General features: G+C 38.6%; 1 protein-coding gene across 1 annotated transcript in view; it reads left to right on the top strand.

Moving 5' to 3' along the window:
- The first annotated feature begins 9,278 nt into the window (after nucleotides 1-9,278).
- syn2b (synapsin IIb) overlaps nucleotides 9,279-20,164 on the top strand; it is an 81,238-nt gene continuing 70,352 nt past the window's right edge. Inside the window, exon 1 of the mRNA XM_061727403.1 lies at nucleotides 9,279-10,279. Within this exon, the coding sequence (XP_061583387.1) occupies nucleotides 9,834-10,279 (446 nt within the window). The 5' untranslated portion in view covers nucleotides 9,279-9,833. The remainder of the gene's footprint in view (nucleotides 10,280-20,164) is intronic.

Raw genomic sequence — 20,164 nt, 5'->3', positions numbered from 1 at the left:
CTTCGACCACATGACATTGGTTGGCCTGGAAGGATCCAGTACCAACCTTAGCTAAAAGCGACTTGTGGTGAGTTGGCTAAATAAAGTGGTCATTTATGATTTTGCCACTGAAAACACATTTGAGACAAAAGCTTCCATTGCAAATGTTCACTGGCCGTTCCACAGCTCCTCTGGAGTGGATCAGCTTAAGGAACAGGGAGCCACAGTGGACCACTTTAGGACCCTCCTGTGACACAAAGTTAATTAGCCTGCAGTGCCTGTTAGCTTGTGGACTACAACAGGTCTCGGGGGAGCCCTGGTAGTCCGTGTTTCAGCTCTTTCAGCACCTGCTTTGTCTGTTATCTCACTTTAAATATGGTGGTTTGGACAGATTTGATCAGAATGAATGTAAAGTAATATTAATTAGCGTCACAAGTTAGCAGAGGAGCATGTGTGGTTATTTGTTTATGTAGTCCTGAGATAGACTGGCAACCTCTTGAGAGTGCACCCCTGCCTTTCACCCGTAGTGAACTGAGATATGCTCCAGTAGACATGTGTGACCCTGCCTTTTGATTAAGCGGGTATAAAAAATGGATGGATGGATTGTTAGCATAGGCTATTACAGCATAGCACTGGCGTCAATTGGGTAAACCAAGGTATGGCAGCCGCCACACTTTGGCTTCAGGGGAAAACGTAAATGTTTTTGTTTTTTAAATACATTTATGGAATTACTCTGTGTCTATTTGTATTGATTATTATATTATATTCACTAGGTATTATCGTTACCAACACTTATATCCCCCCCCTCATATCTGGAAATGTGATGTCCCAGCGTCCCTGACGACGACGGTCGCTATCAATCTCGTCTTTAGCGCGTTTTGCAGTGTTACTAACTCACAAAAATGAAAAGGAAGCAGGCAACCCTGCAATTAAAAAAAAAAAAGAAGGCAAGTGATGGTCCAATGTTGCCCCACCAGCGGGGGGAGTCAGGCTATTAACGAGGCTGTTAGCCGCTGATGGATTAATTATGCAAGTTCATTTTAAGGTAAGATATCAAATCATCCTACCCTCATATAAATCTGTTTAAGGGAAATATTTGACTTTTTTTACTCTCTCTTTCTCTCTTCTGCTCCCTCCCTCTCCTTTTTGCATTTGGACTTTAACTGTTTTAGGTTAAACTGGGATGTCCGCGTGATATTGTTGCACTGACATGGTGAATGAAGTGAACAGAATAAAACAGAAATAAAGTTAAATTGCGTTTGTCACATACGCTTTTTCTGCTCTCTAACTGCCGCTTGCTGTCCGTGGTGCAGAAAACGAATGCGTATTGCGTAATCAACACGTTGTTAAAGTGTAGTGTTCATAGTTAGCAGGATGTGAGTAAGACTGCAATTGAAAAAGTAAAAAAAAAAAGTAAGCTACATAGGAGAGTTCTGTGATTTGCTGGGCATGTTGATTGATACTGTAGTTATGTTCTGTGACTCGTAACCTTGCCATACCTTAGCTTTGACTGAATTGACGCCACTGCAGCATAGCCGAATAAGCTGGCTGTGATTGACATAAGGTAGGCGTACACCACCAAGACATGTTTCTTCCATGCATTTGCAACATGGGGTTGCACAATACAAGGAAAAAGAAGTCTCAAAAGGACTCCTAAAAAAATTTAATCAGGGTTTTGTCCAATACTGAGTCTATGATTTCCCCCCTCTGGAATTAGCCTGAAGTAGCCCACGTGTAAAAACATGACAAATCCATCACAACTATTGTGATGGATTTGGGAGGAAGACGGCACTGTATTCTAGGAATTTGGATTGAAGTAGTAAACAATGAAAGTTTAACTGTTAAACTTTCATAGTATATTTTTTCTCAAAATGTAAAGCTCAAACCAACTTACTCTTCTCCTTTCTCATCATTAACATCATTTTGTGACAATAATTCCCGAACTACTGTACATTCCATACCTCTGTATTGGTTTCCATCTGTCCAAAAAGGAATGCATTTCCTTTTTATTTCTACTATGTGATGTTTTGATGTCTCTGTAAAGCACCATTTTGGTGGTAGAAATGTGACATAATAATCACAAATATGTTGTAATTTGTATATAATTATGTGAAAATAATCATCTTTGTGATTTTCCTACCGTAAAATCAGCCATATGCATAGGCTACAGCATAACCTTGTGTTAGAGCACGTCATGCTGCACAGTCAGGTTTGCTTTCTATTTTGGGGGTCTAACGTACTCTATTCCATGTCTTTGAAATGGAAGAGTGCAGTGAAAGATATTCTGTTGCAGTTTACAGCTATCAGATGTCCCTACACAATGCCTTATAATTTTCATATTTTCTACGACATCTCTCACGAAGGGTAAATCTAACCGTGTACACTGATCGGCATGACAGGATGACGACATCTGTTCCTACTACCTTCCAGACATGACACTGTTGGGGAAATAATGACAATGTCTAGTGAAAGTAGATTAAAGCATATATTCTATATAAACCTCCAAGAGGAGAGGCCACATTTACTCATCTCAAAGCTCACAAAATTGCAATTTAATACTGACTGTGAGGTTTTTGTAAAACACAGCTGTGGCAATAAAACAAACCCATTTGATGAGGGTATTTTCAGTCTTCACCACTGCTTTAGCAGCTTGGTTCATAGCCTCATCTCTGTCATCTAATTGAAAGAATGAATATTGAATGTAGATTCATGACCGTTGGTGATATGTCTATAATGCTTGATGGGATTATAAGGAGTCCTACAAATATTATGCTCCGTAATTGCTGCAAGCTATCTTCTCAGTCCGTTGAATATTGATAAGGTCATTGAATCTTGACTAACAAGCTCAGTTTTCAGAGCTGAAGCACCTTGTTACCCCAGGGACAAAGAGGAACCAAGTATTCACCTTGTGCAATATCATATTAATATAAAATATTTTTTTTAATTGCAGCTCCAGAAATGTATGTATTTCAGAAGTGCCCATTCCGATTTTGCGCTGCACCCTGCAACTGATCACCTTAATAAGCTTAACCATGCTGTGAAGTTTCATTCAGTCCTCATTCAGAGAAAATTTAAGAGCGTTCATGAATTATCCTGAACACAGGGGGTGCAGATATAAAAATAGTCAGGCTTTTTTTAATTTTTTGGAGAATTGGCTAATAACGCAGCATTATGGCATTCATATACATTTTCCCCTTAAAGCCAGTGGGATTTGACATTTTTACATTTGGAGCAAATGAGAAAAAATTATACTTTTTAAAAAATCTAACAAAGTTTTCCAGTTTCTCTTGGCATTCAGAGTTGTTGGTGCCATAGAAAGTTTCTCCATGCACTCTCCTTTCTTGTTTTATTTTGTTTTTTACCTAATTAAACCTGAATCAATTGTCCCTCATGTTGCCCAAGCATCTCCAGGATCACTGTTGCTGTACTGTAGATCAGCTCATTGGTTTCAGCGATGGTTGCAGTAGGGATTGTTGTTATTGCTGCATACACACAGCTAGGAATTAACTTCACTAAATTGTACTTCGCTTCATTGGGGCCTGGTACCCAATCTCTGATGTTAACTCCCCCTTATGATTTATCATCCTGTCTACCCATAGCTTTGTGAGCTGTACCTCCTCAATCTCTAGTTGTGATAGCAGTTTCTGTTTCTGTGTGTTGGAACACCGAACTACTACCTGTTTTGGTATCAGCGTAAACTGTGGGTATTGAAGCATCCATATGTCCCATATCCTTGTCATGTACTCCCACTTACTAGGATTACTAGAATAGTGGCATTCCAACAATGCCATCATATATATTTAGATATCATATAGATATATACTGTTAATACACAGACATAAAGATAAGCCAGGAGAGTCTTTCCAGTTCTTGCATGCCTGTTGCCATGGTGATTGCCGTAGTCGCCCGTGACTAGTGATGGGGCATCAAAGAAAAAAAAACCTTAACCACATGAATTCACCTCTGTGGCTGCAATGCTGTTAAAAATGGCTGTAATTTCGTTTTTATGAAATATGAACAATGACAAATAAAGAATCTGGATCTTGATCTTGATGAAAAAAAATATTTGATGTTGAATGTGAACTTACAAAAAATGTACATTTGACGCTCCCAAATAACTGACAAACTCATTAATAAATAACCTATCAATATGGATTTTCTCTTTCTCTCTCTCTTATTTATAGATGAAAAAGATTTAGCTGGTTTTTGGAAACAAATATCTGTTAAGTCAATCAATTTCAGCTAATAAATTCACAATTTTTGGTATTTTATTTTCAATTTTTTGATATTTTATCACTTGAGAAAGTTAGTTGGTCTGTTTTGATCTGCTTTTAGGATTCAGTGAACCAGATTGTTCTCTTTGTGTACCATATATTGTAATAATTTACTACATCACAGTCGGGCTGCACAGCAATAGCTCTCCTGCGTATCCGTCTGTGTATTCCAGCTTAATAAAAACACTGAAGAGAAGTAAAGATTTGCTGCATATGTTGTCTGCTTAGTTGTCAATGTAATTAATGCTTTGCGGTCAGTAGCTCACTGTGGTACAATAAAAGGAGTGTGATTTTGCAGTAGTGCATGACCAGCACACACTTGATTATACACTTGTTGACATATCATTTTGGTGGTTTTTATAATGAGTCTGAAAGTCTATTTCTCAAGAAGAGGAGTAGAGGCTCTTTTATCATCCACCATTATGGATTCATAATAGTTTGTACATGAAAACAAGCTCTTTGCACCACAGTACTGTCAGTAGGGCTTTGTTCACTCCTGCTCTGCGAAACGTACCTTTCCTCTGCTGACCTGAAGGCTTTGTTGTAACTGCAGACACGTGTTACAGCTGCTGCAGCTCTGCCTCTGGAAGACAGATCTTTGTTCCCTCTGATGAGGTAATTATACTCACTTCCCATTTCCTACTCTGCTTGTGTAACATGTTGTACCATTGTGGAAATGACACCAAAACTCACATGTTTACGCTCTGCACTCACTGTATAATTGGTCTAATTTAATTGACTTTATGCCCTACTTATAATTCACAGGGATATTCATCAGTATGGTGATTTATTCTTTTGGTAGTGCATCATTGTTGTGCTTAATAACCAGGGTAATCTCTATCTGTTGCCATATCCGGTTTGAAATATGTATATTCTGCTAAAATATATGCAGTAAATAAGACTTTTGGAATATATATATTTGTTGCATACTCTGAACATTAGCCGAGGCAGTGCTGTTAACATTATTTTAATGAAGTCCATCCATATAAATGTGCAATAACAGTCCAATCCCATAGGATGTTTTGCCCTTTAATTTTCTACCCATGTACACTCATAAATATGCAGCAAAGGTGGTACCTCAACATGTGTCCAAACATGTATACACTAGACACACAACTAAGAAATCCTAAATCATGTTGTGTTAGGTGTAGCTCACCCTGAAGAGATGGAAACAAACAGAGATTAATTTGTTGCTGTGATAATAATGACCAGAATTATGAAATTGTGATACCCTCTTTCCCTATTTGTTTGCATAGATGTGCCCTCTCTCTCTCTCTCTCTCTCTCTCTCTCTATATATATATATATATATATATATATATATATACATATATATATATATATATATAAATATATATATATATATATATATATATATATATATATATATATATATATATATATATATATATATATATATATATATGTGTGTGTGTGTGTATGTGTTTGTGCATGCCTGAGCATGTGTATGCCTCTCTGCATTTGGCTCTGTCCTTGCCGTGTTTGTGTGGACAGATGAGTGATATTGCAGGCATTTGAGATCTGCTATATTTGCAACTCTTTCCTGTCTTTCTTCCAGGGTAGAAGCACAGAACAGAACATGTGCTTCTCTCCTATGGCGAGCTATCACATACCAAAGGAAAACAAACCAAAGCAGCAAAGGAAAGATATCTTGATTCCAATGTTCCATCTTCCTCTATATCTTTGTAGAATTCAAATGCAGCCACCAATAAATCTATAAATAAAACAATATGAAGCAAATGAAAGTAATTTATTAGTGTGTCATTCTCTAGGGGAAAATAACAAGAAATTAAACTTCAAATCTTTGACTAATGCACATGTGACCTGTGTAATTTTGTGTATATACGTTTAAGACTTTTTAGTATGGTATGTTTTGTGTAGATCTTTCAAGAAGCATGTAGGCCAGTCTTAGCTCAGGATGTCGCTGCAGTTCACATTGCCTCTGTGACTCACGCTGCCTCTCTCCTGGTTGACTAAACACAGCTCCCTTCATTGGGGTTGACTCATCATGACTTGCTACAAATCAGAGTACTGCGTGTTATGTAAAAGACATGACCAAATCTATTTACATGTATTTATTATTTTAACATTATATTTGACCTTAATTGTGGAGTCATAAAGAAGTCATATCCTCATTCTTGATTATGTCTTCTTTTTATTTTACAACCAACAAAAATTGGGATGACCATTTTTTCCTCATAAAAACATTTTAAAGTCACAGTTGAGGTGCAATCTAAAAAGTACTGTTCTTGAATACATCTGTAGTATTAATCCATTTAAGTATCAGGGGCCTCAGTCTGTAATCATGTGAAATAATCTGAACAGGACTTAATTCGTACCTGCAAATTGCTTCAATTTCTCATATTTAAAACAAAAAACTATGTTTTTCTTCGTCTTCTTCTTTACAACTGTCTGAATATATATGGTGGGTTAGTGTCAAGATTGGCAAAAAGAATTGATCTGATCTCGCAAACTTCATTGGGACCTGAGCCAGATACTGTCGGAGAGGACTAAAGACAGACAGGAAGACACACGGAAATGAAACAAAGACAGAAGACAGTGATGGATGTGGTGGGTGTTTGATACTGCAGTGGTGTTGTGATGTTGAATGTAACCCTCCTAATTCATATCAGAGCCAAATCAGTGGAGCAGGAAGGTGTAAAGCAGTGATGTTGATTTCCAGCACTAGTTGGAGATGACAAACACGCAACAAGACAGCAACAACCGGAACTTCAGGGTGCATATCTGGTCGGTACTGGTGTGATGGGTCAGTGTCATGCAGCAGATCTCCACAAATGCAACGGACAAAGGTAAACTAAGGCAAAGGGCCACCATGGAAAGCAGACCAGCCCAGAATCCAGGGAGGGCACTAGCCTGCAAGACCCGGGAGGTAGCCCGGTCCGGCGGTCCCTCAACACCACATCACCAGTCCCTTCAATAGCCAGGGAGGGAGGGCTGAGCCACAAGAGTCAAGTGGGGGGAACCCAAGGGGACGGGCATGTCGCAAATTGTTATAATTTCTTGTATGTGCCTGCAGTTGTTTAAAAAAAATATAAATTCATGTTTTTCCTTTTGAGTTATTGCCAGAAAAAAGGTTAGGGAATCCATTTCCAATGATCAGCACTCGAACAACATTTGTCCAAAATGAACACTGGGATTTTCTAGAAATGAAGTTAAAATGAGGGTATTGTACTATAGTGCTACATTTTCCTCTACCATAGTCTTTTAATGCCACACTGCCCTTGTTAATGTGGCTCAGATGTGTGTGGGATTTTCTTCCTGCTTGAATAATCTTCCCTCTCTCTCTTTCTCCCATCATCTTCGGGCGGTTTTGTGAAGTTAGGCTTAAAGCAGCAGACAGCGCAGATGCAGACTGCTTCTGCAGATGGTGTTTGGTTATTATGCTCTTTTCATACTCTCACATAGTGAATACATAATGAAGCCAGGCTCAGACAAGAGATGTTTGTTTATGAATATCGAGTGCTGGAGAAAAGGAAACCCAAAGGCTAAATCATATAATATGTACGAAATAGTGTGCATTCGTAAACTTAAAGTCTACATATTAATTTATGTAAGAGGTATGAGTGTATCTCTCTACCGTCTTCATTAGTATGGTCACAGAGAAAACTGAGACGTGCCAAAAAAAAATTTGGCTGGATATAAAGAGTCATCAGATTGATTGTCCTGAAGTGGCTTCTACTGCATAAATAATTAGACATTCTTAAGAGATGGTGTGAATGGCATATAAAATCGTTTTTTGTTTTTTTCTTTTATACAATTGAAACCATATATTTTATTAAAAATAAATCAGATATGTCAAATATTGTTTTCTTTCTAGTGTTTTTGGAAAATTGCATGTTTATATTGATGTATGCCTCTATTATGCATGTGCATGTATTTAAAGGAATCTGGTACCAGCACCATGTTTTATCATCTGTACTTTTAATAAACTTCTGTCAGGATACGAGAACCAAGGAGAACAACTGTTGAAATGTTTTCTTTTTTAAGAGAGAGAGAAACTTTTTTTCAGAGCCCAGGATAAATATCCACCAGATATGAGCCCTGCCTCAGAGACAGCAGTGACATTGATTGAATAGAAAAATATTTTATTCATCACCAAAAGGAAATTATTATATTATTGCAGCATAAATTTGCTGGATAACAATGTCAAAGTTAAATGAACATGATTTTACAATCTATTGGAGAGTTGGATATGTAGCTGGGATAGACTTGGTTGAAATCCGTACAGATCATGAATGACTGGGGCATTGTGCTTGTTGCCTGGCAACAATGATGCTGAAGATGTCACACCCAGCATCGGTAGGTGATGATGGTAAACTCGCAAGTAGACATCATGGTTGAAAACTAACAGCCAACATTTTAACATGTGGAATGCAGAGGATCTCCTTCATGTCCAGAATAACACCATTTATGCTGGATTTTTAAAGTGTGTAGTTTTCTTGCATTGTCCTAAATCCGTCTAGTATCTCGTATTGCTCAGAAAACATGCTGATTTAAACATCTTGTCCTTCATAATAATATTCCAGAGCCAGATTATTGTTGAAATCTACAGTTTATAATTTTAATTTCTCTCATTTCAGCAGTTATAATTGTAGCAGACACTGTTCGAATTAATTTTTTTTCTCTTTTGTGAATTTTCACCGACTCATTTATGTAAAAAGAGTATATTACAACCTTGATTCAGATTGGAAGGGGGGAACACATAAAACTAAGGATGAAGGTGCAACATGAAGAGCAGTTGCTAGAGAGATGGATGTGAGGCAGGAGATTGAGGGCTGGGCTTGCGGTGCAGGATGGCTGGTGTTTCCATCTGTGGACTCCACCTTATGCACGCTTGTAGGAAACCCCCTCCACTGGTTGCACACGGCACTCGGCACTACAATGTTGCAGCACGACACTTGAACATCGTTTGTGATGTAGGAGGATGGTGATTGGAGAGAGGAGGACAGAAAGGGGAGGGGGAGGCAGGCTGCAAGCATGCTGAGTGAGTGAGCGTGTGAGTGAGTGAGTGAGTGACTGAGAGGACAAGGACAGAGGAAGCGCGAGCAAATGAAAGGGTGAGATAAGCAGACGGCAGCATCTCTTCAGTGCATTCAGCTTGCAAAAGCCTAGCAGGCAGGAAAGGCAGAGTAGAGGGGGAGACAGCCAACAGCTCACCAAAGGGGGCGACACCTCACCTCTCTCTTTCCTGCAAATACACACTCTCACACGTCACGTACACGCATTTGGAGGCGTGAGGCTGAGGAGGTGGAACACCACATACACGCTGCTTTCTTCTGGCTTCGCTGCACTTTCGGGAGCTGTCTCTTGAAGACTGGACGAGAGGTGTTTCCATCGCTTTATCCATCCTTTCCTCCCTTTCTGGTCTCCATCCCTTCAACACAGCAGCAGCTCTACATCCCTTGACCATTTGGACTGATTTGCTTGCTCTGTCATTCATCTAACCTCTGATCCAGTCCAACTCTGCTTTCACTTCATTCATCCCTGGAAACCAAGACATAAACAGACCTTCTGAGAGACCCGTCTTTAGCCTTCAATCATGAACTTCCTCCGGCGCCGTCTCTCTGACAGCAGCTTCATGTCCAACTTGCCCAATGGCTACATGACAGACCTCCAGAGGCCTGACCCGCCCGCTCCTCCACCCCCCACCGCATCCTCCCCTTCCCAGCAGGGTGCAGCTCCTGCTCCTGTCCCTGCCCAATCCCCAACCAAGACTCCTTCACCTTCCCAGGTGCCAGTCAGCTCCCCTGCTGCACAGGAACGGCATCCGACCCAGTTGGCTCAGCAACCTCAACAGGCCCAGTCTTCCTCTTCATCCTCCTCCAGTGGTTCGTCTGGCTTCTTCAGCTCCTTCAGCTCCATCACCAACGTGGTCAAACAGACGGCCACCGCCGCCGCCGGGTTTGTCGAGCAGTCGGCTGCCTCACCTTCCCTGTCCAAGAAGTTCAAGATCCTGTTGGTCATTGACGAGCCCCAGCATGAGTGGTAAGTCAGAGGGTGATTACTTTAATGATCTCCAAATGTCTGATGGGAAACTGGCACTGTTGTTACTTTTTTACTCCAGAGTGAAAAGGGCACACTGTTTGATTTTTGGAAGGCTCCTCAGGTTTGGCATGTAACATATTTGTTTCACAGTTAACCAGAAGGAGTATAATTTACTGTGAAAAAAGCTTTAATTAAGTGTGGGTGCATTTGGCCTGATTCTGATTTGCACTACATTAAAAGTACATGTTTATTGATTGTAGCAATCCTTAATGAAATCAAAATAAACAAACATGATCCAATGAGGTAGCTTCACACACACAAAAGTGAAATTCTCAACCTTTTATTTAAATGTTGTCCATTCTCTCAGCAAAACTGCTGCCAAAAAGTAACTAACAAACATTTTCCCTGCAAGTGAAAGGTAATATTTCAGCCTTTTAATATTGTTGTTATCTCACTCCCTGGGTTCTGTCTCTGTGCAAATCAAATTTTCAGGCCATGATTGTTTTCCATTCCCGTCGATGTTGATGATCGATTGGACAGCTACTTTGCGCTGTCATCCTAGACGTATGGCTTTATCTCGTCCACCTTTCACTGGATCGTCTGCTGAAAAAGTGGCTGGCGCATAACACATTTCTGACCTTTTCACTTTAATGGCTGCATCGTGTTGTGATGGGGCAATTATTGTTTAGTGCCACACTTAAAATGAAAGGCGTTTTCTGATGTGATATGGTGGCAATCTTCAGGGCAATCTTCAAGGAAATAAGTAGATCATGATTTAAACCACTTATCAACTCCAAACTGCCAAACTCCAGCGTTGACGACGATCCTGCCTAGGGTAATGAAAGATGTGAAGAGGTGCAGTTCAGTAATAACTCACCAAACTCTGCCTGCTAATGAGGGCTGTGAGATATGTTTGATTGATTTTGGAGCAAGCTTGTACTGCAAATGCACTTTGTCTTGAGGGTCTTGGGATCCTGACTTGTTAGTGCAGGTGATAATACACTTTAGCGTGCATAGGTACTACCAACTGTACATGTTTAATCCCCACCTGTATTTACTGTCATACAACAAAGAAGTAATGGCTCAATTGAAGAAACTGGATTAGAAAGATTTAGGTAAGGGTCTATTATGCATGCGTTGATGCATGTATGACTATTGATTTTCAACTACACTGTACAGATAGAACCTTATGGCCGCTTTAAGTAATAATAATCCTGTATGTCCTGCTGCGATTGTTTTGGTAGGTTATGACTGGAGGGCTGCCACCCATGATGTGGCAATTCCAGAATGTGAGACAGTTTGGTTTCAATTAATAAAATATGCCTTTGAATGCAGGGTTTTACTGTACAGTATGTAATCCTTCTTTCGTAAAATCTGCAGTGACTGTATAGAATCAGGGTTATAATGCAGTAGAAACTGCATCCAATTATTCATTTCTATACATTAATGAAAATACATGTGGGGCTTTTGGATGTATGTTTTAATGCACCAGAGAGCTCTACGGAGCCTGTTAACACATTTATTTCTGCACACTCTGCGGACCTGTTTTAGAGAACCGCTGTGGTTTGTTGCGGCTTTCATTTTTATTTATAATTGTCGTTCGAAATTGTTTGAATCGGCCTCTAATGTTGTGGCTTGACTCGTGATGTTTTGAGGTTTTTACAAAGTACAGGTTGTCATTGATCGACATTTGTGAGAAAAGGGCAGTTGGAAGTTTGAAGAGGTTGTGTCAATACATTTTAATTACTGGTATATATTAAGTCTATGAAGAAGCAGCTTTTTAATAAGTTTTTCTTAAAGCCATGTAGTACAGAAATAGTTGCAGGAGATGAGAAACTTGTGTGATGGTAAATGGCAAACATAATGTCAAATATAAACAATTTTTTATTTTTTATTTTTTTTGCTGGCTTTTCATCTTGAGAGCTCAAAAGAAGTGTTCTTTTGTAAGTGATTGCACATGGAGCTTTCCTTTGGGCTTCTGGACCAGAGAGGCATTTGGTTAAATGTTATTGATTTTCCTCTCAGGAGGGAGCGGTATTGAGGGTTTCAGTAATATAACCTGGTAAATAGAAAGTCAAACTGGAAATACTGCATCAGTAATACTCCTGTGAGTCGATCAATCAGACATGAGAGGCCACACCTTGTCCTTTGATTTTGGATGTAGCTGTAATCTGAAGGAAGCTGTTACATCATTGCAGTTCTCATCGGGCAGACGGATTTTATTTTTTAAGAGAAAAGATCAGTGGCTTTAGAGGCAATTGTTTCAAATAAGTCTGTGCATCAGCATTGATTATGTAAAAATGTGTTGTTGAACTTGTAAACACATATCTCAAGGGGCTACACTTGGTTTCAAAAGTGCCAAAATATGTAGTTCCTTAAATAACCACCACTACTACTAGTGCCATTAAGCAGACTCTTTGGAGGGGGTTCCCTTCCCAACACCCAACACAACAGTCCCTTTATACAGGAAAATTGCGTCTTAAAAGACACTATTTTATCTATGCTTCACTGTTTTTGTAAACAACTTTCAATCACCTTGTTGTTGAATTGCACTTTAGAAATAAACTTGCCTTGCCTTACCTTGGATCATCTGCAGAGTCCGAGTTGTGGGTTCCATCAGAGCTTGATTCATGTCCCGACAACCTTCGTTTAAGATGCCTATTTGGCAACAAACGAGGATGAATGGACAGATGCAATCAGGATGGATGTATGGTACCATGATGGTGTAGATTCGCAGTCATCTAGGGTACAGTTCTCCTTCCCCTTGAACAGATGTTTCACCTTCCATCCAAAACGGTTCCTCACTTCATGCTAATCTATGACCGTATTGTTGGTGAGCACCATATGTGACCTAGGATGAGCTTATAAAGCTTGCGTGTGATATCTTAGGTAAAGTGCCATAAGTCTGGAAGTGCCAACTGACTTCCAGACTTATTAGCTCCAATCATTTACCAATTTTTTTGTATTAATTGGGGTTGGGCGGAGTCAGCTCTGCCAATATAGCCTTGACCAGAGAGAGGTTCTGGACACAGATTGTTTGAAATGGTGGATAGAGTTATAACCAAATAGTAACATGTTTAAATCAAGTAGTGTCACCAAATACCAGACGTTAGCAATCTAACATTATAACACAAACAAATACTATTTTAAATACACACCCATAAACTTCAAAATGATGTCTGAGGAGACTGATGGAAAGATGAAACTGGTACTGGTCATTTCCACCTGTCTGTGACAAGTCAATGAGATAAATCATGTTCATGAGTAGGAATGAGGCATCTATCTTCTGTTACTGTTTCTTCTTTTATTTCTCTTCTCTTAATGTCCATGAATAATATTACATTTAAATGTCTTTTCTGCATAAGTATGCATTTTATATCTTCAAAGAGTCAGTTTAGGATTAAATACGTATTTGGCATTCAGTACAAACTGGGGAGGACTGGACATATTAATATAAATGGAATACAATAACCAATGACAAGCATGTCGTGTTACATTTCGCCTGGCTGTTACATAAGCAACCACAGGCATCTGGATTTTTCTCCCTCGTGATTGCTCATCCTCTTGTATCAAAAGTGCCACTGTGACAGGGTCCTGTAACTGTGCCACAAAAAAAGGTTCAGCAATACATCTGAAAGCTAAAACGGTGTCCGTCATCAAGCAATTTTATACTAGGACGTGCCGTTGGGTGGCCTCATGTAGTTCTTATGTAACTGACCCAAGCTCCTCATGATAGAGGAGAGAAGAGGCAGTGTCCTTAAGGACTTTTCAAGGTGGTGTCAAGACAGTGGGAGTGTTGCCAAAAAGAGAGGAAGAAGGGAATCTCTCTTTTATCAATTTCTCTGGATTTCTTTGTGATGCTTCTTTGGGTTTATTTATTTTTTCACAGAATGTCTCCTCTTTTGTCATGTTAGGCATTCTGTATGTGACTCCGGAGAAAGGGCTCCAGGTTCGAGTGTGATGAAGTTATGAAAAGAGACATGGTGATTCAGCAGTTTCAGCCCAAAGGCCACATCTGCTCTCTTTCCTTTGCTCTCCATATCTGTCTACATCTCTGTAACATCCCTGCTTTGCTTTCAATTCCGTTATCTCTGTTTACCCACTGAAGGTGCAGTCTGCAGTTTCTACCAAAAAGGTAGTGATTATTTTCACCACCTTTTTTGTATATTGTACAAGTGCATATATTGTATAAGTGCCCATCACAAGCCATCATAGTTGACTTTTGAAACGTCTCACAGTGGAGGGTTTTGTTGATTCGATTGCAATTTGATGACGAAAATCCACCGTTTGCCCTTCAGCTAAAGCTTGAACTTTAACCGGTTGATCTTTTGGAAGTAATTTTGGTTATCTAAGAAATAGTGACATTTGATAATGCTTCAAATAACGGGAAGACACTGACATTCGTTTTCTTGGTTGTTTTGAGAACATAAAAGTTGATCTTGAAGAGTCCCCACTTGTCATTCAGAAAGTAGGTGTGTTATGAGCAAAAGGCTGATATCTGCATGCAACACTTCTATTTATACAAAAGCTACAGTATATGAAGGTATGGTTGAGTACGATGCTAATCATACCTAATTGGTTTGCAGAGACATCCATGCCAACAATTTTATGACAAAAAAAAAATCATTACATTAGAAGCATTCAACGAAGCTTACTATATTAAATTAATACTATTATTATTAATATACTATTATTATTAATATATTAAGTATAGATGTAGATGAAGTAAGTATATGATTGTATTGCCTTTTGATACAGCTCAGAGTGTCATGGTTTAGAGTTTCCTGTAGGGTTTTGAGTTTTATTTCTTGTGTTTTGCTTACCTCTTTAGTTTTGGTCTTGTGCTTGTGACCTGCTTCCTGTTTTACTTTGAAAAACTGTGTCCTGGGATTTCGTTTTTTTCCTGACTTCCCATGATCCTTATTGTTTTCACCCAAGCACCAATAATATAACTTCCAGGTTACATTTTTAGTACCACCAGTATCACATTATTACAAGGCACAGGGTTTTTAAATGGTTTATGATAAGTGTGATGGCCCTGCCAAACTATACTTATATAGTATTTTGTTATCCAACTCAATAAGGTTTGGAAACTCAGCAGTATAGCCCTGTACTGCATATTAGTACTTTGGTGCATCACATCATCCACTGCAATAATTGAGATATTTATGATTTGCAGGAACACAAAAGAGTTAGAGCTTAGCCACAGAACCTCATGCTCCATACTTGATAGGCTACTATAAGAGATAAAACAATAAAAGAAGCAGCAATAGTTTGGATCAAAGTGATGCCTCAAGAAATCCACATTGGAAAACTTAAATGGCACAACACAGAGCAGCGCTGGTTTTGTAAACTCAATCTGTTACTGGTGTGATTGATTTAACCTTACTTGCACACAAACCAAACCAGGCTTGGAAATGTATTTGGGTGTTTGTATTGAAGTGGAGGCAGAGGTACAGAGTTAGAGCAGGGAGGGAGGTGAAGTCGATTAGTCAATTACATCTTTGTCAACTTTACAAACACACACATTAAAGATAACCTGGGTTTTCTGTTTTCCATCCTAAACTGTACAAAACTGTTAATATAGAGCAATACATGTACTATGAAGAGTTACTATGAGTTTTTTGTGTTTCTTTTTTGCCACCTGTGCTTTGACTTTGACAGTAAATTAGAAATCATTGTTGTCATTACAGTTCTCAGCTGCAGACTACACTTTCAAACACTCTGGCTCAGGACTGACCTCATTACAGCGAGCGGCAATGTCATGCTGACTTTACAGCGGCCCTTGTAATCGACCTCTTGATGTCTTATACCACTTAGCTGTTGTCATACTAGATTGGTGGCATTTCGAGAGCTGCAGATAAGTGAAATTAGATGCCTGGCAGAAATTGTGGCACTGATAGTTCGAGAATAGGATATTGAGAAAAAAAATAGAGTTCAAAACTTGGTCATTGTGTTGAAAAAGGGTTATGTAATTAAATATATCCTTATTCTTTATTTGAATGTCGAATACTGTAAATGTGTATGGCCTCTAGCTTTATCATGTAGACTTACATAACCAGAACTATCTCCAAGGCCCAGTGTCAGTTCTACAGAATAAAAGCTGGTGCATGATGGAAAAGCCTCTCTGGCTTGTTTTTATTTTTCAGCCACCTTAGCAGTGCAGAGCCAAGGGGGATGCAGGGATGGGGGACTTGCAAAAACAACAACAACAACAACAACAAAAAGTAGTCTGCATGGGAAAGTGGTTTGTTTGCAGATTTGTCATGCAACTCAGGATAAAAGCATGGACACTTTCTTCTGTTCACAGTCATAGCCTTTGTCAAAACGTACCATTTTCAGTGTGTAAATTACAGCAAGGAGATTGCTGTGTCCTGTAACAACGTGACTATCCAATAGCAGTACTGTATAGTACGAGAATGCCATTCGAAGTATGAATACTCAATAGCAGGCTTCTGTACCAATATTCTATTGTATCTGGGGCATAATTGATATAAAATATCAGTAAATATTTTAATTTTCAGTCGGTTTAATGTGAAACACATCACACGATGATCCACTGTAGTAACTCCTACGAAGGTAAAAGCCGAAAGAAGCAGACTTTTTTATACCTTGTTTTTTTTGCTTCCTCCACTTAGAACAGGCAGTTTGTGAATTGAGTGCATCACTCATGAACTAAATCTCAAGAATGAAGGGGAAGCCATTCAATTAATTTGAAAGCATCAGGAAGGGAAGTATGTTAGTGGATTAGCAAATTTACATGAACGCAGACGGTGCACAAAGCAAATTGGTATCAGAAAGTTTCTTAGCTGAGTGGAAGCTTTCAAACAAAATAACAAACAACAAAATAAACTACAGTGTAAAGCTTCCCTGTCACTTAAACTTTGAGGGACTTTTGAAATAGATACACTGCTGACATGTCTAGAAAAATAGATTACCCACTTCAGGACATTCTTCTTCTAAAGAGTTGATTATAAAAACATCTACATTTTACACATCCACTTGAATATGTTCATAAATCAAATCATAGCAAGTTAAGTTGAAGCTCAAAATGTTAAAAGATATCAGTGACATACTTAAAAACTATTTAGATAGACAATATGGGAAAAACTGATAAGGGTGAGACAAAAGATCTCTGCAGGACATAGACTTTATAAAGAATCTGGAATTTAATTGACTGGTTAGCATTATTGATTGTCGTATTGTTGAATGAAAGTCCTCTGCAGTGTTTGAGGGATGAACCGGCTACTATGCATGAGGCAACAAGATTGTTAAGAGGGAGTAGCACAAACTCTAGTGTGGTTCCACTGTTGCTACGGCAACAAGTAATCCTTTTCAATGATTTTGAAAATTTGAAAATTTGTGGCTAAAAGGAGAGATCTGTGTGATTTATTAGAGAGAGCTGTTTACGTGTATTTTTCTTCTTGACTGGAACAATGAAGCGCCTCCTCACCTCACGCCTGTTCCTGTATGGCCTTCTTTGTCTTTCTGCACCTCTTTTAGCATATTGAGCATATTAGCATAAACACCAATGCACAGGAATGGCAGTGTGAAAGGTTGTTTTTCTTTGAATAAGCAGTAATAATACTATTTACTGTATATAAGTGAACCATATCGCATGCCTTTCTAACCCAAGTCACAACAGCCGTAGAGGTATTGGCAAACATATACATATAGCATATAATGTTCAGTCTTTCAAGGACCAGTTTTCCTTTAACTATAGCCTCCCATGAAATGTATATTTGGGTTTTAATTTGGCCTTTCTATAACACTTGTGGAAGTTTTCAACAGATACATTCATTACATTTTATATAAAAGAATACCTTGCCAAATACCTTGACAGTATGTGTTGTTGGTTGTTTTATCAAATTATTCTTGTGACCTGTTAAAACACAGGAAGTCAGCTGTGAAACTGCACATTTTCCTTCGGATATAAAATTATAAAAACACTTACACAGTTAATAAAGTCAGATATTTATGAGTACACATTCATCATGCTGTAGATCCTCCACAAGCTTGACGCATAAGAGGTGAGGGCAAACGTCGGTATGTTTGCAGCTTAAAATGATTTACAGTATAAAGGAGAAAAATGTATTTGGATTTTGGCTGCATTTATGTTCTTCTCATGAAATGTCTTGCTGTGCTTTATGCTTAAATACAGGAATGACTTGTCCAGCGTAAATGTCAAATGTGGTGCAACACTTGGCAAGATCAATATCTTGCAATTCACGCCTGGTATATCTTTTCATATATTATATTTAATTACATTTTCCATTAGAGTGGAGTAGTTTTTTTACTGGAGAGAAAACTGCATGCCGTTCTCAAGCTTCGTCATCCCAACATCCATATTGACGCTATCCCAGAATTGAAAAAAATTGCAGTTCTTTGACTGACCAATGGGGGTCTGGCTCCAAAAACGAGTCAATCTCCAGGTTAAAATGAAGCCTAAATGTAGCTATACAGCATAAATAAAAATATTTACAGCATGGTTGAAAAAAAACAAACAACAAAACTGGTTTGGTCTACATAGAAGATGAAATGTTTGGACAAATTTGATAAGAATGAAAGTAAAGTAAGCCTCACTATAGGAGAAAAAACAGACCTTCCTATCCTGCGGTAGTCACACATAGGACACCAGCATGTCCAGCAAAAAGCAAATAGATCAGTTTTAGATTGAGGTAAGGTCTTCTGGAAAATAGCTGTAAGTGTAATAGCCTGTGAAGTGCTTGATAGATGACTCTGCTTGTATGTGTGTGCTTGTTTCTGAGAGACATGTTGTGACAGAGCCATAATGGCTTCTAATGGGATGGAATCCCTGGCAGAGGAAAGGGAACTATTATGCCAATGCAAATATATTACTAAGTTTTTCTAGTCATGACAGAGCATACTCATTCAGAACAAATTTTAATAATGTTGGACTATTTGCTCTGGTGTTCAATGTAAAACAAGTGACATTGTCTTGTTAAACTTGAGGGGAGACTACAGGGTAATGTCCATCGTATTAGTAAGTGAGAACCATCCGATGTGGATGTTTTCTTATTAATTATGTTGAGATAACGACCCTGTTTCTGACAGGGACAGGGACACCAGGTTAAACTGAGGAATGTGTTTAATATATTTTTAACATTACTCTGGAGCAAGGTTATGTTAAAGCTGCAACCCTACTTGCCTTTAAAATGAGTTATTTTGTATAGCTAAGTTTGCAATGCATAAGCACAGAATCATTTAAAATAATTTGACCGTAGTGACACTCATTGCAGTCATGACAGTCATTGCAATCTTTACCTTTAGAAGACTCATCTTCTAAACTTTATGTAACAAGTGATTTTAACCTTTTCCCTATTCTTTTTCTTTTTTCTTACAGGCATCAGCCATAACTGAAAAAGCTGCTGCTAAATCTGTTGATTATATTGGTAATATTTGCATATCATGACTTCAGGCATAAATATTATTTACACATACACAGCAGGTGTGAAATGCTGATAGGTTTTTTTTTTTTCTTGCTGTAGAAAAAACTTGAAAATGCATGCAGTGCGTCAAACTCTGAATCTCATGAAGCTGCTCCAGTATATATTTGTTTGCGTTCTGGATCTTTTGTGCGATATCATCATCCTTGACTCCTGGCGCCTTCATTATTTCAGCAAGAAGCAAGACACTTCTAACACTTATAGTGGGGCGGTTTAGCTCAAAATTTCAAAAGGATTGTGCATTTTGTGATACAAGCATAAAATTTGGCACAAATGTACATTGATATATGGCAAACATTTTCAGATATTGAGCCACTCGGAATTCTCCCTTCATGTCCGCCATATTGGAATTCAAAATGGCCGCCATCTGAAATCTATATTTTCAATTATCTTTGGGTCTAATGCTGCTATTGACTCG

This window comes from Cololabis saira, chromosome 8, assembly GCF_033807715.1.
Source record: "Cololabis saira isolate AMF1-May2022 chromosome 8, fColSai1.1, whole genome shotgun sequence".
NCBI lineage: Eukaryota > Metazoa > Chordata > Actinopteri > Beloniformes > Belonidae > Cololabis > Cololabis saira.
This window is presented reverse-complemented; position numbering and strand designations above follow the sequence as displayed.